We start from the raw sequence: 22686 nt of genomic DNA on the forward strand, positions 1-22686 counted from the left end.
CTAGGCACTGTGCTAAATGCCAAAAAGAGACAAAAGACAGTCTCTGCTCATAAGGAGCTTGCAATCTAAAGGGGCATTGAGTCCATTCATATAAATGATATGTAGGAAAATCAGGAAATAATTAAAAGAAAGGACACTCAAATTTTAGAGGGGTTGGGAATGGCTTGCTGCCAAAGACGGGGTTTTAGGTGGGACTTTAAGGAAGTCGGGGAAGGCAGTAGGTGAAGAGGAGGAGGTGGAGGGTTCCAGGCACGGTGGACAACCAGAGAAAATGTCCAGGGCTGAGAGATGGAGGGTTTTGTTCCAGGAAGAGCAAGAAGGCCAGTGCCACTGGATTGGAGAGGAAGGGATTATAAACCTGGAAGGGTAGGAGAGACCTAGGTTATTTATGTAGGACTTTGAATGCCAAGAACATTTCGTATTTGACCCCAGGAGTGAGAGGAAGCCACTGGAGTTTATTGAGTCTGTTAGATACCTGAAGATGGAAGATTTGAGAATGAGAGAGAGGTTAGGGCTGGAAAAGTAGATCTGAGAATAAATCAACATGGAGATGGTCGTGGAATCCTTGGAAGCTGATGAGATCATAAGTGAAATAAGATAGTGGGGAGAAGAGAAGAGCCCAAGGGGAAGCTCCTGTGATTTAAAAGAAGATCCAGGAAAGGAGACTGTGAAGAAGCATTTTCACCAGGGAGACGATCTGAAAGAGAGTAATACATGTTTTCTTCAATTAATTAGCTAAATTTCTCTTTGATCTTCTCTTACCACAGAGCTTAGGGTTTTTGGTTTTTTCCTAACCATTACTTTGTCTTAGAATTGATACTAAATGTTGGGTTCCAGTCAGAAGAGTCTAGACAAGGAGTTAAGTGACTTGCCTAGGGTCACACAACTATGAAGTGTCTGAGGCTGTCTCTGACTGCCATGGATCTCCTCACTTTTGGCACTATCGTGAAACGGATCGACCCCTTCTTAGAACAATAGTTTTTAGGGGAAACCCCAATGGCTCAGCCCTTACAGTATTAGTTCTAAGTCAAGGGTTAAACCCCCCCCAGTAATTCTAACTGCACAAAATAAAATACAAAGGATTATCAAGGAAACCAGTTACATTGAAATATATATGCTTAGCAAAATATTTTTTAAAGACAAAGTCAGAGATCCCCAGTTTGGAAGACCTTTTCTGCAATGCGTACAGTACCATGGGGAATGGTATGAATCAGGCCTTAGCTTCCCCCTTCAATAGGTGCAGGAAACAAGAGGTGAGCAGGAGGACCTGAGCTCTCCATTTCAGGGAAGGAGATCTTAAGGAGAAAGCATTTTCTAGATGGCTCTCATCCCCTTGGACTGGTGGGAGGACTTCATCTGCAGAAAGCACAGTGAAAATGGCAAAGGGCTTTCCCCCAGTTTTCAGGTTGGTTAACAATTCTCAGTGATGAAGATGGCGGATTATAGACAACCCAGCTCAACTCTTCCAACATTACAATCAAATTTTGGAGTGTCAGAACCATCAAAAGGTCAGGGCAAGGGGGAAGTTGGGTTGCTCAGTGGATGGCGAGTCAGGCCTAGAGATGGGAGGTCTTAGGTTCAAATCTGGCTTCAGACACTTCCCAGCTGTGTGACCCTGGGCAAGTCACTTGACCCCCCATTGCCTAGCCCTTACTGCTCTTTTGCCTTGGAACCAATACACAGTATTGACTCCAAGACGGAAGGTAAGGGTTTAAAAAAAAAAAAGGTCAGGGCAAGGCACAATAGGGAAATAGGAAGGGAAGGACAGAAAAGAAAGGGTAGAGTGAGGGGAAGATGATAAAAAGAGAGGATAAGTGAAGGGAAGTGGTGGTTAAAAACAAAATGGACTAGATGTGTGATCCTGGGCCAGTCACGTAACTCCCATTGCCCAGCCTTTCACGTTCTTCTGCCTTGGAACCAATATACTGTGTAGATTCCAAGATGGAAAATGAGGGTTTAAATAAAAACCAAACCCAAAAAACAAGACGGATTTTTAAAGCAGGACAGGATAAAAGGTGATAGAGAGGGAGAAACAGAAGAGAATGGAACGATGCAGGGAAAATGCTCATTCATCATAATTGTGAATGAACTCTCCCATAAAATGGAAGGGAGAGCAGAATAGATTAGAAACCTGAATCCAGCAATATGTTGTATATAAGAGACACACTTGAAATAGACATAGCATTGAAATAAAGGGCTGGCGAAGAATCCAAGATGTTCCAGTAGGAGTAAACGTAAGGGTAGCAGTCATCATCTCAAACAAAGCAGAAGCAAAAATAGACCTAATTAAAAGAGATAATCAGGGAAACTACATTAAAAAATTGAAAGGTTTCCAATGAATAATGTATGAAAATGACCAAATAAAATGTTTTAAAAACAAAAAAAATTGAAAGGAATTAGGCTATAAAGCAATATAAAATTTTTTCTAGCAAGTGTCTCTTGATTAAAGCAACCATTTTTCAAATATATCCTGAGCCAAATTCAGAAACATAAGAGCCATTCCCCAACTGATAAGTGGTCAAAGGATATAAACAGGCAGTTTTCAGAAGACGAAATCAAAGCTATCTATAGTTATCTGAAAAAATCCCTGATTACTATTGATTAAAGAAAGATGAATTAAAACAATTGTGAAGAACCACCTCACAGCTCACAGAAATGACAAATGCTGGAGAGAACGGGTTAAAAATAGATCTGCTAATGAGTCGTTGGTGGGATTGTCAACTGGTCCAACCATTCTGGAAGACAATTTAGAACTAGACCCATTTTGAGGGCTATAAAACTGCATCCTTACCGCTACTTGGGTCTCTATCTGTAAGCGATCAGAGACAAAGGAAGAGGATCTATAAGTAGAAAAGTATTTATGGCAGCTATTTTGCAGTAGTAAAGAACGTGACATGGAGGAGATACTCATCCTTCAGGGAATGGTTAAACAAGTCACAGCATATGATTGGGCTGGAGTATGGATGTGCTCTAAAAAATGACGAGGGGGATGATTTCAGAAGAACATGGCAAGACCTATATGAACCAATGCAAAGCCAAGTGGGCACGCCAATGGCCCAGCAACAGCAATGTGGTCCTGTTGTTCAACTGTGAAAAGCTTGGCTACTCCAATCAATACAATGATCCAAGATCATTCCTTTCATTCCAAAGGACTCATGATGAAAAAAAATGCCGTCATCCTTCAGAGGAAGAACTGATGAACTCTTGAGTGCAAACCGAAGCATAATTTTCTACTTTCTTTTCATGAGTCTTTTGCAATATAGCTAATATGGAAATGGGTTTTGCATGATTTCACTTGTATAATTGATTCCATATTGCTTGCCTTCTCAGTGGGTGGGGGAGCAGTGGAAGGGAGGAGGGAATATGGAACTCAATTTAAAAAAGAAAATAATGCTAAAAAATATTAAATGAGAAAAAATTCAATTCTCAGTTATTAGGATGTTTCCTCATTTGTATTTCCTTCTAGTCCCTTTGAAGTCCAAGTGGGCCCTGAGGCAGATGTCCAGAAAGTAAGAGCCTGGGGGCCTGGTCTCCATGGAGGCATCGTTGGGAGGTCCGCCGACTTCGTGGTGGAGTCCATTGGCTCAGAAGTTGGATCCTTGGGTAAGCTAGTGAAAAAAGTGGTCTGTCCTGTGGCTAATATTGATAGCCCCATGGACGTACTCTTATCCGAATTCTTTATCTCCTTCTTCTTTAAGTATAAACTTCTAGTAGTGTTGTATAGTAGGAAGAATACTAGCTTGTGTTCCAGAGGACGTGGTTTCAAGTCCTACCTCTGGTTTTTGTTAACTTTTTGATCAAATCACTTCAAATGTCCAGGTCTCTGTTTCCTCATCTGCAAAGTGGGTTTGACTTGATGGCTTCTGAGGGTCCTTCTAGCTCTAGATCTATCATCCCAAGTCATTAGTGGCCCCTATGATCCCACCAGAGTAACAAGAGATATTGAGAGTTTATGACTGGGGACAGTGATGAGTTTTTTTATGATCGATAACTAAAAGGGATTTTTAATTTTTTCTGACCTCCCGTAGGAGTTGTCTGCTTTGTAGCTCTTGGGACCAGCCGATGAAAAATGACTCATTTCCTTGAAATAGAAACCTCTATAGTCCCGGTTATAACTCCATTGAGTGAGATTGTGTGCATGAGTTTTTAAAAGCCTGTACTGGACCCCAGCCTCGTTTAATCTTTTGCAGATGGCACCATGTTTGGGGCCAGGGATGGGGAACACGTTCTGCAGGAGATGGAGATGGAGCTGTTGGCTCTGAGGCTCTGGCTTGTCTTTCTCCACATGACCTCCAATAGGACCTGTCTCTTGCCATCTCTTAGGATTTGCCATTGAAGGTCCATCCCAGGCAAAGATTGAATACAATGACCAGAATGATGGGTCCTGCGATGTGAAATATTGGCCCAAGGAACCGGGGGAGTACGCCGTCCATATCATGTGTGATGATGAGGACATCAAGGACAGCCCTTACATGGCCTACATCCAGCCAGCCTCAGGAGACTTCAACCCAGATTTGGTGAAAAAGCTTTTTGGTGCCCCAGAACCTTCTGCCCCCCCCCAACTCCTTCCCCAACATTTATCCAAAAAATGTAAATAAAGACTGCCCAGAATATTGAGTTACAATCTCTTCGGCAGTCCTGGCCTTCCAACAACTTACCTCGTATTTGTCTGTATTTCTTACATATATGGGTGTTATCTCCCCTGTGAGAATATAAACTTCTTTTGCAGATTCTGGCTTCGTATCATCAGTGCCTGGCATATAGTAGGTGATCAATAAATGCTTGTTGGTCCATTATCAGTGGAAAGGAACCTGGGTCTGGAGTCAGAGGCCCTCCTCTGTTCCCATCTTACCTCTGCCACTTACTCTTCTGTATTTGTGGGCAGTTCTCCCTGGGCCCCACTTCCTCCTTTCTATAGTGACTAGGGAGCCTCAGAAGTCCTTGCCAGAATCTCTACTCCACTTTAGCCGCTCAATGAATGTTGACCGAGGGATAAGGGGGATGAGGGTTATCTCTGGGGTTGGAGGATCTGAGTTAAAATCTTGCCACTGATGTTATTCATGTGACCTTGGACAAGTCACCCTGGGCCTCCATTTCTTCATCTGTAAAATGAGGGGAGTGGAACCCTGTGACTTTTGGGGTTCTTTCCTTCTCTTGATCTTTGATCTATCCTAGATTCATTGAAGATGCTCAAATGGGTACACTGGAGTCATGGACACAGTTGTTGCTTTGGTTTTAAGTCTTACAGGTCAACAGGAATTTATTTATAAAGTGCCTACTATGTGCTAGGCTGGGGATATAAAGATGACAATGTATAACTGGGGAAGATAAATGTATGTATAGCTATATTTTATAAATATTATCATGTATTCCATGATATAGTTATATGTAATCTAATAGATAACTGTATTCTAATATAGGTTATATAATGGTTCTATTTTAATTATTATCTAACATAATATCATTATCTATTAGATAACAGATTCTAATGTAGTTATATGTTAGATAATATAGTTAGATCATATATAATAGATACGTGTTTGTATATGCATAAAATAGATAACAAAGAGTGGCCCCCTAAGGGCAGCTGGGAAAGCCAAGAAGGGTTGGCATCATGGATGGAAAACACACGCACTTTCTCTACCATCTGTGAAACAGGCCAACAAGACTGCAAATGAGGAAGGCCAACAGGAAACAAGCCACTTTCCTAGACCGGCTGGACTCCAGCCAGGCTTGTTGTACTTACCACATTAGCCAAGCAACTGCTCATTTTCATTCTCTTTCCTTCCTTCCTCCTCAACCCCATCCCCCCTCCAACTGTCACCCTTGTAGAATGTTCTGAGATTTGGGTTCTGTCTCTTAAAGCAGTAATGGTACCACTGGGATGGACAGTCCCTCTTGGCCCAGTTCCTCGGGAGCACTGGCCTCTGCCCCTTTGGATTAGGGTTCAGGCTACGGTTCCATTTCCCCACCATATTAGTTAGAGCCGTATTCAGCTCCCCAGTGAAGGCCAATGGCCTTCCCTTCAGTTGACAGGTATGCTGGTACAGGGGAAAGCTCCAGCGTTAGAATCTCTTCCTCTCCCAATCAAGGCGTCAGCAAGCATTTATTAAACACCCACTGTGTGCCAAGCGCTGGGCTAAGAATCTCACGCTTCCTTTCAGTTACAGAGTGGATTCTTTTTTATTTTGGGGTTTAGGTTACTCCTTAGCAGAAGGCTGCTCATTCATCCCCTGCAGGGCTCCTTATTTGGATTTAACTTGATTTGGCCTCTTTTTCATGGAATAGCACAGGGGGCTAATCATCACCTTCTCTTCTTCCCAGGTTCAAGCCTATGGTCCAGGACTAGAGAAGACTGGCTGTATTGTCAACAACTTGGCAGAATTTACTGTTGACCCTAAGGATGCTGGGAAAGCCCCCTTGAAGATCTATGCTCAGGTAAGTTCATGCAGGGCCAGTAGCTTGGGCATCTTTGCTGTCTGGGGACAGAGGACACTTCATAAAAGCCAGTTGACCAAATAAAGGTACTTTGGGGCTGATGACAGCTGGCAGATTTTTTCTGAACCATAACAGTAACTATGACTGAAGGTGAAAGGTGGTAACACATTCTCCCAGATGGTCCCCCTCAGATCAGGGACTGCTGATCATACCCAACATGTCCCAAATGAGAGTTTTTACTTATTTGAGAACAAGAAGTTCTGTGGATGCTCAGGATTTTTCCATCAAAACAAAATTAGATTATAGTAGGAGAATAGATACATGGGGGGAGAGAAAATTGAAACCATGTAGGCATCACTTGAAGAATCAAAGAATGCTGCCAAGCTTTTATCCGCTTGGAACAGCCCCAAGATATAGAAGCAGGAATTGGCAATGGGAGCCAGTGAGTAGTGTTATCTTTCCTTTTGGCCTTTAGAAAAATGTCAAGGAAATATCATGAGTCACTTCTCTTAACGTCCAATCTCTTGACACTCTATTTCTTAATAAAAATTTAATTAAAACATTAATTTAATGTTAATAATTATAATTAATAAAAACAAAGAATTAATTTTTTAAAAAAGCACTTTGTCTCTGAGGTCTTAATAATTGTTTCCAGGATGGAGAAGGCAATCCTATTGATATTCAAATGAAGAGTAAGATGGATGGGACCTACTCCTGTTTTTACACACCGCTGAAGCCGATCAAACATACGATTGCCGTCGTTTGGGGAGGAGTGAATATCTCCCAAAGCCCATATAGGGTGGGTAATTGAATACAGCCTTCGGGATTGGGTGAGCTGTGGTCTGGGACAAGTTGGCATGGGTCATAAAATAGATGATTGGGCAGAAATCAACTGACAGACACCTTTGGGTGTGATGACTTCATAGTGAGCGAAGCTGTGTTGCAGTGGGTATTCGGAAATAAGACTTGCAGGTCTACTGTTGTCTGTTGATTTCAGCGGTCTCATGATTTCTGAATAAAGACAAGTTGAACTTTGTTTCTAGGTTGGCGTTGGTCAAGGGAGTCACCCTCAGAGGGTCAAAGTATTTGGTCCTGGTGTAGAGAGAAGTGGTCTAAAAGCCAATGAGCCCACTCACTTCACCGTAGACTGTACAGAGGCAGGGGAAGGTAAGAGTGGTTCATCAAAGACTTTGGCCATTACCATTCTTTTATAATTGCCCTTGTTGACCAGATGTTGATTCTTTTGATCTAGTCTCCGAAGAAAGGCTAAGTTGAAATGAAAAGCTGACCCAAATGTTTAGAAAATCATCATTCTTCTGATTATGGATCTGCTCTTTAATGTCTTAGCCAAGTAAACAACAATCCATCCAGGCTCAGGCTGCCATTTTGGACTCTTGCATGTCAATAACTGGAAAACTCCCATGGGAGTCCTAGGGAATGATTGACACGAGACTCTTTGTAATAATACACCCTTCTTCTTTTAATGAGTGCTAATCACGTGACTTTTTTCAGGTGATGTCAGTGTTGGCATTAAATGTGATGCCGGAGTTCTGGGCATAGATGAGGAAGACGTCGACTTTGACATCATTCACAACGCCAACGATACGTTTACAGTGAAATATGCACCCCCTGCTCCTGGCAGATACACCATCAAAGTTCTCTTTGCCTCCAAGGTTTGTCCTTGGGTCCAGAAAAGCTCCAGGGGAAGGCGGGAAGGGTGGCTACCAGCTACAACTGAAGTTGGTGCTCAACCAAAGGGGTGTGGTTCCATTGGGCAGATGCTGACAAACCAACCCAGCTCCTCTTGGTTTGGCAGCACCCAGGGCTGAGCAGGGACCCGAGCCCAGTCCTGTGCCCTTTTCATCTTCTTAGGGGAGGTTTGGTTTGTTTGACAGTATAAATTTCCTAATGGAGTTTAAAGATGTGGATTTGAAACAGTACTTTCTTGTTTGATCAGAATTATCCACAAAACTTGCTTTCTCTTTGGATAGATCATGTCCAAGATTTGGTGAAATATTCATTCAAGTCCTTTTTTTAAATTTTTGTTTTGTTTTGTTATTTTATTTAAACCGTTACCTTCTATCTTAGTATCTATATTGGTTCCAAGACAGAATAGTAGTAAAGGCTCTTAGAGGGTTAAGTGACTTGCCCAGGGTCACACAGCTAGGAAGTGTTTGAGGCCAGATTTGAACCAAAGACTTTCATCTCTGTGCCTGGTTCTCCATCCACTGAGCCACCTAGCTAACATTCAAATCTCTTCTGTAAAGCCCAGTGTTTAGTTTCTGCAAAGGTCACTCTGGGGTTCAAGGCATCCTCCTCTGGGTTATGGTCCAGTGGGTTTAAAATGTCCTTTCAGAAAAAGAGGCTGTACTGTCTTCCCAATAAGCCATTGTATAGAGGAGTTGTTTTTGAGGTCTAAATAGAGGGGGTGGCATAAATAAAAGGGCAGCAAAAAGAATTACTCACATGGTCAGAGGAAGCGTCTACACTGGTCATAACTCTTCTGGTTCAGTGTGGCCAAATAAGCCTGTATTGGGTTGGCTCTTTCTGCTGAGAACTTTCTTGGGGAAAATGGTGCCTTTGCTGCTTACTGTTAGTGATGGCTCCTCCTCCCCTTTAGAATATAGGTCCCCCACCTTTGCCCCCAAGGGTTTTTTCTTCCTTTTACTCCTATTTCTTCCTTCCTTTCTTCCTTCCTTCCAAGCTTTTTGAGTTAGGTAGGAAGCATCCCTGCTTTGCTCTGGGCTTTTACTTGATTGAATCCTTGTTACCTCTTCTCCCGAGCATATTCTACTTGCCACTCTGGAATCTTTTCTTTTAAATCCTTCCCTTCTGCCTTAGAATTGGCATTAAGTATTGGTTCCAAGCAGAAGAGCGGTGAGGAGTGGGCACTCAGGATTCATTCGCATTCTTGAATTGAATAGAATAGTCACAAGAAAGGGAAAAGCTATGTGCCAAGGAGACCTGCCTATGTAGAAGGACAGCCTCTGTTCATTGGGAGACAGGGAGGAGGTTAGGGTGGCATAGGGGATTCCTGTTGAAGAAACTCCCTGCCAAGGTAGGTGGGCACGGGCTTGGCAAGCGACAGCCTTTAAGGATTGCCTGGGGTGCTGCAAGGTTACAGTGACTTGCCCAGGATCACAAAATCAGTATATGGCAGAGAAGAGACTTAAACCTAGGTCTTCCTGACTTGGTGATCAGTTCTCTCTCCACGAGGGCACACAGACTCTTGACACAGAATCATAGAATTTTTAAACGGAAAGAATTATCCTTCTCATGGGATCCAACTCTTCCCCTCCCACTTCTACTTTTCTTAAACAGATGAGGAAATGGAGCCCTAGAAAAGGGAAAAGACCCCCAGTTAATGATAAGTAGGCACCTTTGATGTTGGCTAATGAGCTAGACATTATGGTGTAGTGAGCCTCTGAGTCAGGAAGATTCAGAAAGTTCTTTTCCCACTTCTGATGAAACCTCTTGACTGTGTGACCTTAGGTAAGTCACTGAGCTTGTCAGTGCCCCCAGCCAATTTTCTGAGACTATAAAGTACAGAACATATGCTCATCTGCATTGGTCAAGGGGGTTTCCTCCCTGGGAATTCCCTCTACTCCTGGAATTGGGCGCTCAGACAGACTGACAGGGAGAGACAAAACAGATTTGGGCACAGATCCAGAGTTTGTGTTGAAAATTGGCAGACCTTCCTCCCTGGTGGCCCAGAGTCTGCCTGATGTGAAGATGCTTGTGGCTACCCAGTGACCCATGGACGAAATCATCGGCCATGCTTGGAAGCGTCAGGGTCTGACTTGAACAGAGGGAAGCGATGCTCCTTTTGGTATCCATTGGGGAAGACTGTCCTGCTGAAAACCTATTTGTGTTTCAGGAAATCCCTGCCAGTCCTTTCCGAGTCAAAGTCGATCCTTCGCATGACGCCAGCAAAGTGAGAGCGGAGGGCCCTGGGCTCAGTAAGGCAGGTAAGAAGGGGGGACCCTCCCCACAAGTAGCTTCTGCACAGCCTTTGGAGGAGAGGATTGGCAGGGCTGCTTAATTTAAAAAATAAATAAGGCGTGGGTGTTGGCTTATCTCAACAAAAAGTGATCTTGTATCAAGAATGTTGATTTGGAAATAGGAAACACTTATATCCTGGCACCTTTCCAGATTGGGGAAAAAATAGACTCCGGCGAGGGAAGCCAAGACCACGAAGCCCCAGAGCAGGGACTCCTGGGCAGACCTGTTAGACCAGTTCCTAGGGAGAGTGTGTGGCCCATCTTTTAACTTCAAAGTCTTTCTTTCTAGGGGTGGAAAATGGAAAACCAACTCACTTCACCGTCTTCACCAAGGGGGCAGGGAAAGCCCCCCTGGACGTGCAGTTCACCGGGCCCCAGGCCGGGGTCGCCGTCCGGGATCTGGACATCATCGACAACTACGACTATTCCCACACCGTGAAATACACACCCGTCCAACAGGTGGGTGTCTTTCTCCTCCGGGCCTCCCCTCTCCGGGCCATTTTTGTGTTTGATCTCGCAGATTCAGGGAGTCCCTGGGTGCCCTTGGGAAGGATTTGACCTTTAGCAGACTGTATTTTCTTGCTGTATTACATCCTTATCTGGGACATCCTGGAACTGCTCTTGCAGCTCTAGACCAGACCGAGGGGGGGGGGGGAGGCACAAATAGTGAGGCTCAGCCCTTGTTCTGGGGTTTCTTGGTTTTGTTGTTGCCTTTTTCTCTGTTCAGAGAAGTGACTCGGCCCCAGACTGGGCAGTGTTTGTGTGGCCCGGATGGTGCTGTCGCTTCATTGTCTGGCGCTGTTTTTGTTATCATTTGGGCGGATGGAGGGAAGCCCAACTCTGGGGCTCCGATCTCCAGCCACTGATGCTGGGAGAGCCGATGGAGGGCTGCTTTGTGTCCGGGCAGGCACTGAAATGGCCTGGGCGCTGGCCTCACGGAGGAGGCGCCAACCGCGCTCTCACTCAGAGACCGAGTTTCCCCGAGGCAGGCAGATCCGATGGAACGTGAACTCTTTCAAGTACTCAGGACAGTGCAGGATCCCGTCTGGCCCAAGAGCCGTGGGGCATCGAGGCCAGGATAATTGGTCCTGTTAGGCAAGATCGGGGCCGACCCAGGAGCTAGGCAGAGAGCAGCCTCCGAGGCCATCCTGACCAACCCTCGCATTTTGCAGAAAAGGAAACTAAGACCCAGGAAGGCGCACTCTGTGCCCAGGGTTGCCCAGGGAGGTGGTGTCAGAGGTGGGACTGGAACAAAGGCCCTCTGTCGAGCTCTTCCCACTGCCTTCGTCTAGAAAAGCCATTGGAGGCGGCTTGTGGGAGCCCAAAGGGGCCTTACTGTTCGGTGCTGACTTAGAACAAAGGGGCGCCCACTTGGCGCGTGCCTTGCTGGCCGAGCCACAGGAGAACCTGGGGAGCGCTGAAAGACTCTGCAGGTCATCTTGTTTGACTTGCAGCTTGCTGTGAAAAACATCTGAGGCTCAGCCGGATGGACTTGCCCAAGGCCACCCGGAGGGGACGTTCCAGAATGATCTGGGTGAAAGCTCTGAAACCATCCCTTCGGCCTTCTACTGGGCTGATGTGCGTGTTTGGTCATCCTGGTGGGGCTAAGCAGGGCTGTGCTCATCCACTTTATGAATAATCCACTTTCTTCTCCTTCTCCTCCTCCTCTTCCTTCTCCTTCTCCTCCTTCTCCTCCTCCTCTTTCTTCTCCTTCTCCTCCTTCTCCTCCTTCTCCCCCTCCTCTTCCTTCTCCTTCTCCTCTTTCTTCTCCTTCTCCTCCTTCTCCTTCTCCTTCTCCTCCTTCTCCTCCTCCTCTTCCTTCTCCTTCTCCTCTTTCTTCTCCTTCTCCTCCTTCTCCTTCTCCTTCTCCTCCTCCTCTTCCTTTTCCTTCTCCTCCTTCTCCTCCTCTTCTTTCTTCTCCTTCTCCTCCTCTTCCTTCTCCTCCTTCTCTTTCTTCTCCTTCTCCTCCTTCTCCTCCTCCTCTTCCTTCTCCTTCTCCTCCTTCTCTTTCTTCTCCTTCTCCTCCTTCTCCTTCTCCTCCTTCTCCTTCTCCTCCTCCTCCTCCTCCTCTTCCTTCTCCTTCTCCTCCTCCTCCTCTTCCTTCTCCTTCTCCTCCTCCTCCTCTTCCTTCTCCTTCTCCTCCTTCTCCTCCTCTTCTTTCTTCTCCTTCTCCTCCTTCTCCTCCTCTTCTTTCTTCTCCTTCTCCTCCTCCTCCTCCTCTTCCTTCTCCTTCTCCTCTTTCTTCTCCTCCTTTTCCTTCTCCTCCTTCTCCTTCTCCTCCTCCTCTTCTTCTCCTCCTTCTCCTCCTTCTCCTCCTCCTCTTCCTTCTCCTTCTCCTCCTTCTCCTTCTTCTCTAACCCTCCTTCTTCCTCCTTCCTCTTTCCTCCTTTCTCCTTTTTTTTTAAAATTCTTCCCTTCTATCCTAGAATCACTCCTGGGTATAGGTTCTAAGGCAGAGCGTGGTAAGGGCTAGGCAGTTGGGGTGAAGTGATTCACCCAGGGTCACCCAGCTAGGAAGTATCTGAGGTCAGATTTGAACCCAGGACCTTCCCATCTCTAGTTCTGGCTCTCCATCCACTGAGCCACTTCACTGCCCCAATCCATCAGATAAAGCTAGACTTGCCTTTTTGTGTCCATCCTTTTGGACATAGCCATGATTTAATTGTTGAGGTTCTATTCGGGGTTTAAGTACTTAAAAAAAAATGGCTTTTGGTTAATATGATTCGCTGCCTTTGGAGCCCTGTGTACGTACTTTATTTTGTGCATTTATTTTTTTTTTTAAACCCTTACCTTCCGTCTTGGAGTCAATACTGTGTATTGGCTCCAAGGCAGAAGAGTGGTAAGGGCTAGGCAATGGGGGTCAAGTGACTTGCCCAGGGTCACACAGCTGGGAAGTGGCTGAGGCCAGATTTGAACCTAGGACCTCCCGTCTCTAGGCCTGACTCTCAAGCCACTGAGCTACCCAGCTGCCCCCTATTTTGTGCATTTATAACGTGTCCGAGATGGGATCTGCAGACTTGCCCAGACCACCCGCCCACGGGGTCCTCGGCACTCGAGAGGTTAAGGATTCCTGCTCTGGAGGCTGCTCCCGGCAGGCCCTGGGCTCCCCGCGTCGGTATGTGCCCCGTTGGGAGGGCGTCCCACCCATTGGCACACCTTTCGTGCCGCCTCTCAGGGAAGAACACAGCCTCCCTCTGCAGAAATGTGGCTGCTCCGGCAGCTCGGCCACTGTGGGCGGGCCTTGGCTGCTGGGGAATGCTCTCTCCAGAGGGCAGAGGATGCTGCCTGCCAGCCATGCCCGGGCCCTGGAGCGGGAGGGCCGTGGCGCCCCGGTCTCTGCCTGGCTGGCCTTTGCCTTTCCTCCCCCGGAGCCTCTGAGAGGCTGCAGAAGCCATCTGGGATGCTCCCTCGGGGGGCGTTTTCTTTAGCCTCCGAGGACCCCCCAAGACTCTTGTTCCTATGTCCCAGGTCATTGTTTCTTCTCTGGTATCCCTTTGCTTACAGCAGCAGGAGGCAATTAGGCCGGGGCATGGGCTGCTGGCATTCTCATCTCACTGGCACAAAATGGCCCTCGGGGGGATTCTTGCTTGGCTCTGCTCGGCCACAGAAGCTTTCTGGGAAATGACTGTGTATTTGCTGGGCCCTCTCTACTTTGTTCACCCCTGGCAAGAGTCCCCCGACCCCCAAGAATCTGGATCCCCCAAAGCCAGGGAACCAGCCAGGAAGAAGGAAATCAGGGCTGCCTTGTCTGATCTCTGGGAGTATCTGGGAAGTCCCTCCATCTGGCCTCTGGATGTCTGACAGTATTCACCAGAGCTTGGGAGAGGGTGGAGGAAAGAGAACATTGTCACGAGCTCAGACCCCTTTGTCAAATGGGCTGGGGATGGTTTACTTTATTATCTTCTTACTTAAATGTCAGGAGAAAAGAGAATCCATTTCTTAACTTTCTTTAGTCCCAAAAGAACCCATTTCTTGACTATCTTTAGCCCCCAGACAACCCATTTCTTAACTTTCTTTAGTCCCAAAAGAACCCATTTCTTGACTATCTTTAGCCCCCAGACAACCCATTTCTTAACTTTCTTTAGTCCCAAAAGAACCCATTTCTTGACTTTCTTTAGCTCCCAGAGAACCCATTTCTTAACTTTCTTTAGCCCCCAGAGAACCCATTTCTTAACTTTCTTTAGCCCCAAAAGAACCCATTTCTTAATTTTCTTTAGCCCCCAGAGAACCCATTTCTTGACTTTCTTTAGCCCCAAAAGAACCCATTTCTTAATTTTCTTTAGCCCCCAGAGAACCCATTTCTTAATTTTCTTTAGCCCCCAGAGAACCCATTTCTTGACTTTCTTTAGCCCCCAGAGAATCCATTTCTTAACTGTCTAGCTCCAAAAGAGAACCCATTTCTTAACTTTCTTTAGTCCCAAAAGAACCCATTTCTTGACTTTCTTTAGCTCCCAAAAGAACCCATTTCTTAATTTTCTTTAGCCCCCAGAGAACCCATTTCTTGACTTTCTTTAGCCCCAAAAGAACCCATTTCTTAATTTTCTTTAGCCCCCAGAGAACCCATTTCTTAATTTTCTTTAGCCCCCAGAGAACCCATTTCTTGACTTTCTTTAGCCCCCAGAGAATCCATTTCTTAACTGTCTAGCTCCAAAAGAGAACCCATTTCTTAACTTTCTTTAGTCCCAAAAGAACCCATTTCTTGACTTTCTTTAGCCCCAAATGAGAACCCATTTCATGACCGTCTTTAGCCTCATCCCCTTCAAACCCAACATTTAGGCAGAAGGGCCCACATTTGATTCCTCTTTGGGGAGCCCATTGCAGCGTTATATTTAGCCAAGGACATTCTTTCTTTGATCTTATCACCATGGCAAGCTTGGCAAAATGCTGAAAAGCAGAAAAGTCGGGCCTTGCTGGGGGCAAAGATAACAAGGCAACCCTTGTGGGGGATCCAAGAATCTGAGCAGGAAGGGACCTCAGAGGACAGCTAGTCCTGCCTGGGCCTGAAGAGGAATGAAAGATATAGCACACACACCACCGGTACACAATATGTGTAACATGCACACACACACATAATATAACCACACATGCAAACACACATCCCACCATCCATCCAGCCATCCATCCATCCATCCATCCATCCATCCATCCATTGTATATCCACATATCACATCCATATGTCACACAATAATATATTCTATTAATATATTATATATCATATTATATATAATATGATATATAATATAATAATATTATATAATAACCACACAATTATTATATGCATACCTACATACATAAATTTTTACCAATGTGGGGCAGCTAGGTGGTTTGATAGATTTAAGAGCCAAGCCTAGAGATGGGCAAACCTGGGTTCAAATCTGGACTCAGGTACTTCCTAGCTGTGTGACCCTGGGCAAGTCACTTAAACCCAATTATCTAGAGCCCTTACTGCTCTTCTTCTTTAGAAGCCATATACAATATTGATTCTAAGACAGAAGGTATAGGGTACCCCCTCCTCCCTGAGATGTTCCAATCAAACAATCTTGTCAAAGAAGGAAGCACAGGGTTAGTTTTTCCTGTCCTTTTCTGGATGAAACATCTTTGGGGTATTTTATCTTTCCCAGGACATCTCCCATTAATCTTTCCTCTCTTGCATGGTCTATTCTAGAATTCTGCCAACAACCATCCCTACTTAGCTGCCCTGCCATTTTGGACTTTTCCCCATTCCTTTCTTGAAAATCAACACATTGGCCCCTCTTTTGCCCTGCTTTCTGGTTTGTTCTTGAGTGTATTCACCAGTTCATTCATTCAGAAACCAAGGAGGAAGAAGTGTCTGGGCTGATCTCATCTAGAACCCTTTCCTGATCTGGGGATCCAGGCTCCTATTCACCATGTTTGTTCTGTCTTTTTCAGTGCAGAGGTCCTTCCCTTTGGCAGAAGAGAAGCAGCACCAGAATAGGCAGCCCTGCCCAGCTTATCGACAGTTCTTTGGCCCTCCTTTTCTCCCCAATATAGATTTGAATAGCCATGGCCAGCTCCAGCTCCTTTGGGGTTCCTGTACCCTGCAACTAGACTTACCAGACCATTATATTTTTTTTGTACTTTTCCTTTGTCACCTGGACTTGCCTTTCATCCATCTAAATATCTTTTAGAATTCTTCCCTCGCTTGGGGAGATCCCTGTGCCTCCACGCCAGGCTCTTCAGATAACTCCCTACTGTTTCCTCTGAAGTGTCCTCAGAAGTTTATTCTTGAAAACTTGCCATCTTGGGCTGATTTTCCCCTATAAATCTTAGTCCTCATGATCCTACTCCTTCCTTTGAATTCTTTGAAAGCTGGTCTAGTGTGTATGACAGACTCTGCTCAGCTTTTCTCACCTTTATCAGAGAATCTATGAAGAAATCAATGCCATTCTGGTCTCAAGCTTTCTTTCCTGTGACATTCTGATACAGAATAGACTTTCTCCTTGTTGGTGCCTTCATCTTTTGGAGGATGAATTTATCTTCATGGCTCATCAATAAGGCATTAGCTCTTTGGCTTCTAATGAAGAAAAAGAAGTTGAGCTGATATCTGGATAATGGAAGGGACCCTATCCCTACTCTAGTGTGCTTCTCAGCTCTTTTTCATGAATTCATCTATTTCCTCCTCCTGTCCTGGTGGTCTGTAGTCTATTCCGATAACAAAATCGCTTTTCTTTCTGTCTCCACTGATCTTCCACCCAGATGTTTTTTACCATGCCTCTGGTTTTTGTCATATGAGGATATGCTCTTATTATATGATGTTCCCTTCTTCTTTTCGCCTCTCCTAAATCTTCTGAATAGACCGTATCCAAATGGACCCGTCCAAAGCCACATTGCAGTCCTGAACCATATTCTACCATGTCTTATTGATAGCCGTGAACTCAAAATTGCCTCTTTATGTTAGGGCTAATTCTCCTTGCTTGATCCTTTATGTACAGCCTATCAGAGCCATGGACTTTTCTCCTGGCATCCCTCTTGAATTTTGTTTCCTGTGAATGCTAGTATCTCAACTGTTTCTCATAACTACTTTCTGCCATATGCCATGAATATACGTGGACAGTTTTCATTCTTTCCTTCTCTTTTGGGGTTCTAAAGTGCTTTCGAATACATCAGAAACACTTCTTCAGATTCTTTCATTTCTGTCCAAAAATGCAAATGCCACTTTCAGGTAAGATGAGAAGAATATAAAATCAAATTAAATTTTATTGTTGGTTATTTGGGGGAAAGGACTGGAGAATTTCCATCGTTGGTTATTGTGGGAGAAGACAAGGCCAGAACCTTTTTGTTAGTCTGAGTGCCTCGTGGTGAATAATCAGGTAGCCTAACTGTTGGTAAGCTTCTGTAACCATCGGCTACTTAATGTCTGGTGAGCTGAAGCATTCAGGGAACTTTGGGAGGTCAGGGATTTCTGGAAAACAAGGAAATTTGGAAGTAGTGGAAACATTCGCTAACTACAGTTAAAATCCAGGCTATCGGTCACATACCTCTAGTTAATTAAAAAACAAAAACAAACAAACAAACAAAAACAACAACAAAAACAAAACAGATGTGTGCCACAGCTGAACAAGTGCTGGGTTGGGAGTCGAAAGACTTGAGTTCAAATCCCAGCCCTGACTCTGGGTAGCTGTGCTCTCCAATCAAATTGCTCCCTCTCCCTGAGCCTCTGTTTCCTTATTTCTAAAATGCAGATTGTTGAATCCAGTTCACTTCTAAAAGGCTCTTCCAGGTTAGCGTTTTATCCTGAGAACTTTCTAATTTGGAGTTTGCATGAACTTTGCAAAAATCTGACTTAGAAGTGTGTTTTGTCAAGAAATGCTCATCCTGCTTGTGGTCAGTGTTTTGGAGGGGGGATCTCCTATTATTCTAAATTGCTCCTGTTCTGAGGCTTCACGAGGAAGGACTGAGCTCTCCCGAGGGCTGTAAGATTACAGGGGAAATGTTTATTCCTTTTCCCTCCCTCCTTTCTTGGAGGCTGCTTTTTTGGTTCTCGTTGCCCTCCACACTTGGAGGCTAGCTTGCCTCTGGAGCCGCCTCCCCATGGCTGTTTTGGCTGGGGGGCAGCTGGACTTTCCTTCAGGCATCAGAGCCCTTGCTTGGTGGGGATTGGAGGCTTGGGGAGTAAAACCAGCCAAGGGTGGAGAAGTAAGCAAATACTGAGTTCAGCCAAGATGGAGCTGAATCTGGGGTGGACAAAAGGCACATTCAGCTTGGACCCTACGGACTCTTCATGCTGAGGCCCTGGCCAGCGCTCCCAGGGGCCTTCCTTTCTTGCCCTTCACCCCATAGTCTCGATACTACTTCAGACGCTACGTGTGGTCGTCCCCTCATGGCTCGCCACCGACCTCCGTACGTTCCCCCTTCCTGGCCAACGGCATGAGCGAAACTCAGATCCCCGTTGGAATGAGGCAGCCCCTCATGCCTTCTTCACCTCCTGGTTTTCTGGTTTGCCCATTCTCTGTGCATCGGCCGGGTCACCTCCTCGAAAGGCCAGAGGAGGTGTGAGCAGGCCACTGGCTACTGCTATTATGGACACATGCCTTTGGGAGAACCAAGAAAGGGCCAGGCTTCAATGACGCATCAGTGGGCTGGGATCCAACCCATGCTCTGAACAAGGGCCTTGTTTTTGTTTGTTTCAGGGCAGCACACAAGTCCTGGTGACCTATGGTGGAGATCCGATTCCCAAAAGCCCTTTTGTGGTAGAGGTCGCTGCCCCCCTGGATCTGAGCAAGATAAAGCTCAATGGACTGGAGAACCGTAAGTGGGCTCCTGTGGGCAGCACTCGTCACGAGGAATGGGAAACGGTGCCCCGATTTCTCTCGAGATCACGATGGGAGAGGGCTTTCAGGAGGCATTCTTGGGTTCGAATCCAGCTTGGCCATTCACTAGCTGGGGGTTCACCGCCCTCCCCTCAGCCAGGTCTCAGATGGTTCTCGTCTACTTTCCCTGTCCCAGTCCCTTTGCACAGCATCTCTCCCTTCCATTCCCATTTCTTCTTTTCCACTCCTGTCACCCCATTTGGGCCCCCATCACCCCTTTTCTCCATGATTATAATGGCCTCCTAAGTGGAGGCCTCGGTTTTTTCCTTTTCCTGGTTCATCTTCATCATGTCGCCCCTGACACTGGACATGGGAATTTGACCGTTATCCTCTAGCAGCTCTCTTCCCTCATCCCTGGGTTTTTAGCCTCAGCTCCCTGAACTTAAAAACAATGGCCGTGTTTCAATTGAATTGGTTTCCTTTATGAGCCTTTTCCTTTGATGTATTTTACTACCTGATTTTGAGAAAAGGAGTCCATAGGCTTCCCCAGAGGGGACGAGGACCCAGAGATTTATAAAGCCTTTCTCCAAGAGTGTGAACCCCAAAACAGGTACCAGTCTGCCTTGGTGAACTGAGTTTCCTTACTGGAAGTCCCTATCCAGGTGAAATCTCAGGTCCTAACTTAAAAAGCCCCAACAGTGAAGCTTAGATTGTCAGGCTTCTGGCCTCCAAGAACTCTCCAGAAGTCAGGGAAGTGGAGGCCACAGTAGACACACAGCTACATGGTGCCCCCTGACATTCCTCCTGGAACAAGGGTCCTGAGGCCATATGATGACACTCTGATGACATTTAAGCCCAGGCATGGCAGGTACGTTCTGGGCCAATGGCTCCTTTTCCTTGTAAGCCATTGCTGGTCTCTTCAGGTTTTGGTTCAGCCAGTTCTTGAGTCCCCTGACTCACCAGGGTGACAGAGCCCCCATCCCTCTGATGGTGTCGGCCTCCATAGTGACCATGGAGCATCGTGAGTGTCTGGTTAGCTCCCTTATAGGAAGGCAGCACAACTCCTCTGGAAGTGGCATTTGGCCCCAACAGGCAACGATGTGGCTGTCCTCCACCTATTTATTTACCTGTTTTAGAGGGCTTGGTTTGGCGATGCGGCCCTGCAGCGGACGCCCAGGCAAATCACTGCTTCCCTTTGTTGAGAGTATTTTGCCTGTTTGTTAAAAATAGCACCGTAGCTACTTGGCCAAGTGACAAGTCTTACAGTAAAGTCATTAGGCCTCCCAAACATCCGTTTGTTTCCCAGAACTGGCTTTGCTCTGTGCCTCACTGATGCATTCCCTTCCCCTTCTTTCTGCTGTTGGTGGTATGTTGAACCGAGGACACAGGGTAGACTTTGGGGCAGACCTGGGTTCTAAGCCTGCTTTTGACCCAAAAGTCCAGCCGTGTGACCACCGATCAGTTATGACCTCTCACTGTCCCCAAGATTCAATTAAACACTCATCAATTAAGCACTTGCTATGTCCCAGACCCAGTGTGAGGCAAGGGGGATACAAAGACAAAAAGAAAAGAAGTAGCCCCTGCCTTCAAGGAGTTTACATTTGCCAAGTGGTAAGGAAAATATGCATGAATAAGGAAATGGTAGAGTCATTTCAGGAGTCTAGGGAGAGTGCTAGCCCCTCTGGGCATCAGGAGGTGCCTCCTGTTAGAACGATGCACCCAAGAGGTAGACTCTAAACGATTGTTCTATTGCAAGTAGTAATAATATGGAAATTGGTTTTGATCAATAACACATGTAAAACCCAATGGAATTGCTCATTGGCTACAGGAGGGGGTGTGGGAGGAGGGAGGGAAAGAACACAAATCTTGTAACCATGGAAACATATTCTTAATTAACTAATAAAATAAATAAACTTAATAAAACAAAAAAAAGAACATGGCACCCAAGTTACCCTCTGAAGGAAACTAGGGATGCTTAGGAGACACAAGTCAGGAGAAGAGAGCCTTCCATTTATGGTGTGGCTAGCACAATATGAGATCTGGATACATACCCACATACCTAGTGTGGATAAAAGATGTCCTGCAGATCTCCATTGAGGTGGGGAGGGAGTTATTGCACTGGGAGAACCCCATATGATAAGAGTTCCGGTCTAGATCCCTTCCAAAAAAGTGTAGGCATAGATCTCCACCCAAGAGGGTTAATGGTATGACCCATCCATATTTTCCCCCAAGATTTCTCCTCTGTCCAGTCTAGTCCTAAGTATTTTTTGGAGGCAGCCTAGTGTCGTGGATAGGGAGCTGGCCTTGAACCCAGGAAGACCTAGGTCTGACACATGCTCGCCCACTTTATAACCCAGTCAAAAAACGTCTGACCTCTCAGGTCTAGACAACTTTCTACATTACCACATTGGTGCCCATCTGCTGAAAATTTTCTGTAATGGGTGTCTCCATCACAGGTCTGGCCTAAAGCGAAAGCGGGGCTCCCACTCTACCCCAACGTGACTTCTAGAAGTGCTTCCTTTTGAGATCTAACAGCCACCAGGAATCGCCTCAATTCTCACGTAGACGGCAGTCCTCCATGGCTCCTAGACTTCACGTTCATACTGTGTTTCTCCTCTTCTAGGAGTGGAAGTTGGAAAGGACCAGGAGTTCGTGGTGGATACCAAAGGGGCCGGAGGGCAAGGCAAATTGGACGTGACAATTTTGAGCCCCACTAGACAAGTGGTACCATGCCTGGTGGCCCCTATCGCCGGCAAAGATTATAGCACTGTCAAGTACATCCCCAAGGAAGAAGGCTTGTATGCTGTGGATGTGAGTTATGATGGGAACCCCATTCCAGGGAGCCCATTTACTGTGGAAGCCTCCCTGCCTCCGGATCCAACAAAGGTAAAGGTCTTTCCTTTCCCCTTACCAGTTTGAAGACTTGGAATTTTCTGCCTCATTCTCCTATCTATTTCATTCCTTCTGGGGCTCCAGGAATTCTGACTTGGGTGCACAGTATTGACTTTGGGGTTGCTTTTCTTGGTCATTGGCAAGGCACGTTGACTTTGGAAGCCATGAAAAGGCAAATGGCTTTCCCTATGTTGGCATTTGGGTCATAGGGGACCTCCTTTACCCTAATCCCGTCAATGAAATGGAAGCTGTGCCTGCTTGTCCCCAATATGATAAGAAAGGGTTAGAGAAAGGCGAGGAGAGGCACTGGCGAGAGATCAATCATGGCCGTCATTGCTGATGGAACTTGCGTCCTCCTGCTCTCCTGCTAGCCCGGAGGGGTTCAACCACTAACTCATCTCCTTGCCTGTTTTGCCTTTAGGACCATGAGCTGTGAAGGCCGTCCGATGCCCTTCTTCTAGCCCTTCAGGCTGGCCTGAGCTCATGGAGAGAGCGCTTAATAATATTAGCATTCACATAGCACCTGATGGTTTGCCAACTCTAGGAGATGAATGCTCTGATGGTCTGGTTTGGTACAGGAAGAA

The 22686-nt window shown here is 46.0% G+C and overlaps 1 protein-coding gene across 1 annotated transcript in view; it reads left to right on the plus strand.

Annotated features, from left to right (window-relative positions):
• The window catches only part of FLNB (filamin B), a 92676-nt gene that overhangs the window by 25365 nt on the left and 44625 nt on the right, over positions 1-22686 (plus strand). The window contains exons 10-19 of the mRNA XM_056804280.1: positions 3467-3603; positions 4324-4517; positions 6325-6438; positions 7094-7237; positions 7482-7605; positions 7951-8111; positions 10316-10406; positions 10729-10898; positions 19091-19208; positions 21834-22096. Coding sequence (XP_056660258.1) covers positions 3467-3603; positions 4324-4517; positions 6325-6438; positions 7094-7237; positions 7482-7605; positions 7951-8111; positions 10316-10406; positions 10729-10898; positions 19091-19208; positions 21834-22096 — 1516 coding nt within the window. The remainder of the gene's footprint in view (positions 1-3466; positions 3604-4323; positions 4518-6324; positions 6439-7093; positions 7238-7481; positions 7606-7950; positions 8112-10315; positions 10407-10728; positions 10899-19090; positions 19209-21833; positions 22097-22686) is intronic.

The sequence above is a fragment of the Monodelphis domestica genome, chromosome 7, assembly GCF_027887165.1.
Source record: "Monodelphis domestica isolate mMonDom1 chromosome 7, mMonDom1.pri, whole genome shotgun sequence".
NCBI classification, from domain to species: Eukaryota; Metazoa; Chordata; class Mammalia; order Didelphimorphia; family Didelphidae; genus Monodelphis; species Monodelphis domestica.